Genomic DNA, 2,663 nt, shown 5'->3' on the forward strand with positions numbered 1-2,663 from the left:
CAGAATGATGTAGCTACGGGGGGGGAGGGGGGGGTCTTTTCTTACTCAAACATTAGGTATAATTTCTTATAAATGAGGTTTATTGACCATAAATTCGTTTAAAAGTTAGTGTTACAAAAAAAAACATGATAAACATTGAAAAATAGTGGACAAAAACATAACTGGTGTGAAAACATTTGGGACACAGCGCCATCTCCTGGAAAGTCAGTTAAATTTCTGTAAAACAATAATTTCCATTCATTTTATTGTTAGTTTTTTAACCTGGCAATCTAGTTTTAGAGATTCTATAATAATAATAATAATAATAATAATAATAATAACAACAATGACCCTGTCTCCTCCTGCAGTGGTGAAGGAGGCGACGAGCCTGAAGAAGTTCAACCTGTTCACAGACAGCCGAGACCTGCTGAGCCAGTCCAGTCGCTCCAGCCTCTCGTCCCCGTCCCCGTCCGTCTCCACGCCGGGCAGCCCCGCCATGGCGCTCGCCTCCCCCTCTAAAACCTCCTCCGAGCACCAGTCCAGGTCTCCTCTGGCGCTCGACGGTCTCCCGTCCTGTCCCCCGAGGGACGAGCAGACGGGGGCGGAGACCGGCGACGAGACCGTCTTTGAGAGCCCTCTGCAGAAGGTTGAACAACCGTCGGTAGTTGAGACTCCAGCGTCGGCAGATTCAACCAAGCAGACGCAGGAAGTGAACGTAGAAACCGCTCCAGAGGACGTGGTCCAAGAGGAAGTGGTCTCCGTCAAGACGGCAGAGGAGCCTCAGAGACAGAGCACAGACCCTCCAACAGAGGGAAAAACCACTTTGTCAGAAACACCCACGGTTGTAGAAAGCATAAAGACCCAGATAGAAGCACCTGTACAGAGTCCTGGGGCCCAAACTGCATCCAGCAGTGAAGAGGAGACACACTGTGAAAAGCCAGCGGCGCCCTCTGGTGGTCAAACGCCCGCACCACACCCACCTGCAGACATCGGCGCAGACCTGAGTCTCCAGGAAGCAGAACCGGTCAACGTCTCGGGCTCAGACTCTCTGGACGTGTCGGTAGGAAGCGCGTCGTCCCCGGAGGGAGTGAAAACGCCGCAGACCACCGAGGAGAACGAGGTCTCAACGGCTTCTGATGTCTTGGAGGACGCCGGCAACGTCGCTAAATCACCTGAGAGCTCGGACGATTCAGTGAAGGAAGCTGCGAGCGCCGAGCCGTCTCCAGGTGCTCCAACCTCTCCGCCCGCCGGGGAAGCAATGGCGTCCATCTCCGAAGCGGCGCCCGACTGCATCAAGCAGATCCGGGACCTGGTGATGGAGGTGTTCGAGGTGGAGGAGCTGGTGCAGCGCTACCCCGACGGGGTTCCAAAAGTGGAGGAATGAAGCGTCACACGTCCTCTTCAGCAAGACGAAGGGACAAAATTAAAGACAGGACCGTAGCAACAGGCCGTCCGAGTCAAAGACATTTGTTCTCAATTGTTCTCAGTCCTGAGAAACTTAAAAGAAGACATATGCATGACACTATGGTGAATTATTTATACGATCATTCACACACATCAATACATCAGCGTCGGTGTCTTTCAGTGATTTGTTTTTGCAGAGATTGTGAAGAAGTTTCTGGAAAGTGCATTTAAGAAGCAAAGCTTGTAGATTTATTTTGAAGGAATAGTTTTTTTTTTAGACATTTAAAAAAAAACAACCCTTTTCTTTCTTTCTGGGGGTCGTAGGACGTAAAGATGGATTTCAATCTGTATGTGAGACATGCTTAGCTTAGCTTAGTTTAGCTTAGCATAGCTTAGCATAAAGTCTAGAGTCAGGACGCATATTACGAATAATAGAAGATGGAAATCTTTTTCAACAAGTTCTATGATTAAAATATTAAATGAAAAAAAAACACCCAAAGTTTAGCAACGGAGTAGCGTTTATTTTTGGTATTAACGTTACGTTCACGCCAATGTTGCGAAGATAGCTGCAAGAAGTAAACATGCTAGTTAACATTAACATAGACACTGGCTAATTACTGCTAACATGCTAGTTGATATTAATTAACATAGACACTGGCTAATTACTGCTAACTAGCATGCTAGTCAACATTAACATAGACACAGGCTAATTACTGCTAACATGCTAGTTAACATTAACATAGACACAGGCTAATTACTGCTAACATGCTAGTTGATATTAACATAGACACAGGGTAATTACTGCTAACTAACATGCTAGTTAACATTAGTAATTAAACCTAAACAGCAGATGAAGTCTAAACTGTCTGCAAGCTTCTCCCGACAAAACGGTGATTTGTCGACAACGCGACAGTAAGTTGCGTGATTATGACACAATCGTTAGCCTGTTTTTATAAAACCGTCCGCTACGGAGCCATAACGTGAGCTACAAGGTAACGGACCCTTTTATACATTGTTGTGTTTCTTAAGAAAAAAACAACGGACAAAAAGAGTCTTTTAAACGCCTCGAGATGTGAAAGTATTCGCTGTCATAGTGGCGTCAAAATGAATGGGAGTCAATGGGATGCTAACGGCAGGTGATGGCTTCGTAGCATTAAAATGGCGCCGAAGGAGCTACGCTTAGAGAGGAGAGGCTGAGCTAGCAGTTCCCCACTGAGAGGTTCATGACTAGATGCAGAGGTCAGGGGTTCGAGTCCAACCTGTGACTCGAACCCCTGCAT

At 46.5% G+C, this 2,663-nt stretch overlaps 1 protein-coding gene across 1 annotated transcript in view; it reads left to right on the plus strand.

Moving 5' to 3' along the window:
* The window catches only part of niban1a (niban apoptosis regulator 1a), a 16,686-nt gene extending 14,892 nt beyond the window's left edge, over nucleotides 1-1,794 (plus strand). Inside the window, exons 7-8 of the mRNA XM_034882130.1 lie at nucleotides 188-203; nucleotides 348-1,794. Of these exons, the coding sequence (XP_034738021.1) occupies nucleotides 188-203; nucleotides 348-1,363 (1,032 nt within the window). The 3' untranslated portion in view covers nucleotides 1,364-1,794. The remainder of the gene's footprint in view (nucleotides 1-187; nucleotides 204-347) is intronic.
* The last annotated feature ends 869 nt before the right edge of the window (nucleotides 1,795-2,663 follow it).

This window comes from Etheostoma cragini, chromosome 9 (assembly GCF_013103735.1).
Source record: "Etheostoma cragini isolate CJK2018 chromosome 9, CSU_Ecrag_1.0, whole genome shotgun sequence".
NCBI lineage: Eukaryota > Metazoa > Chordata > Actinopteri > Perciformes > Percidae > Etheostoma > Etheostoma cragini.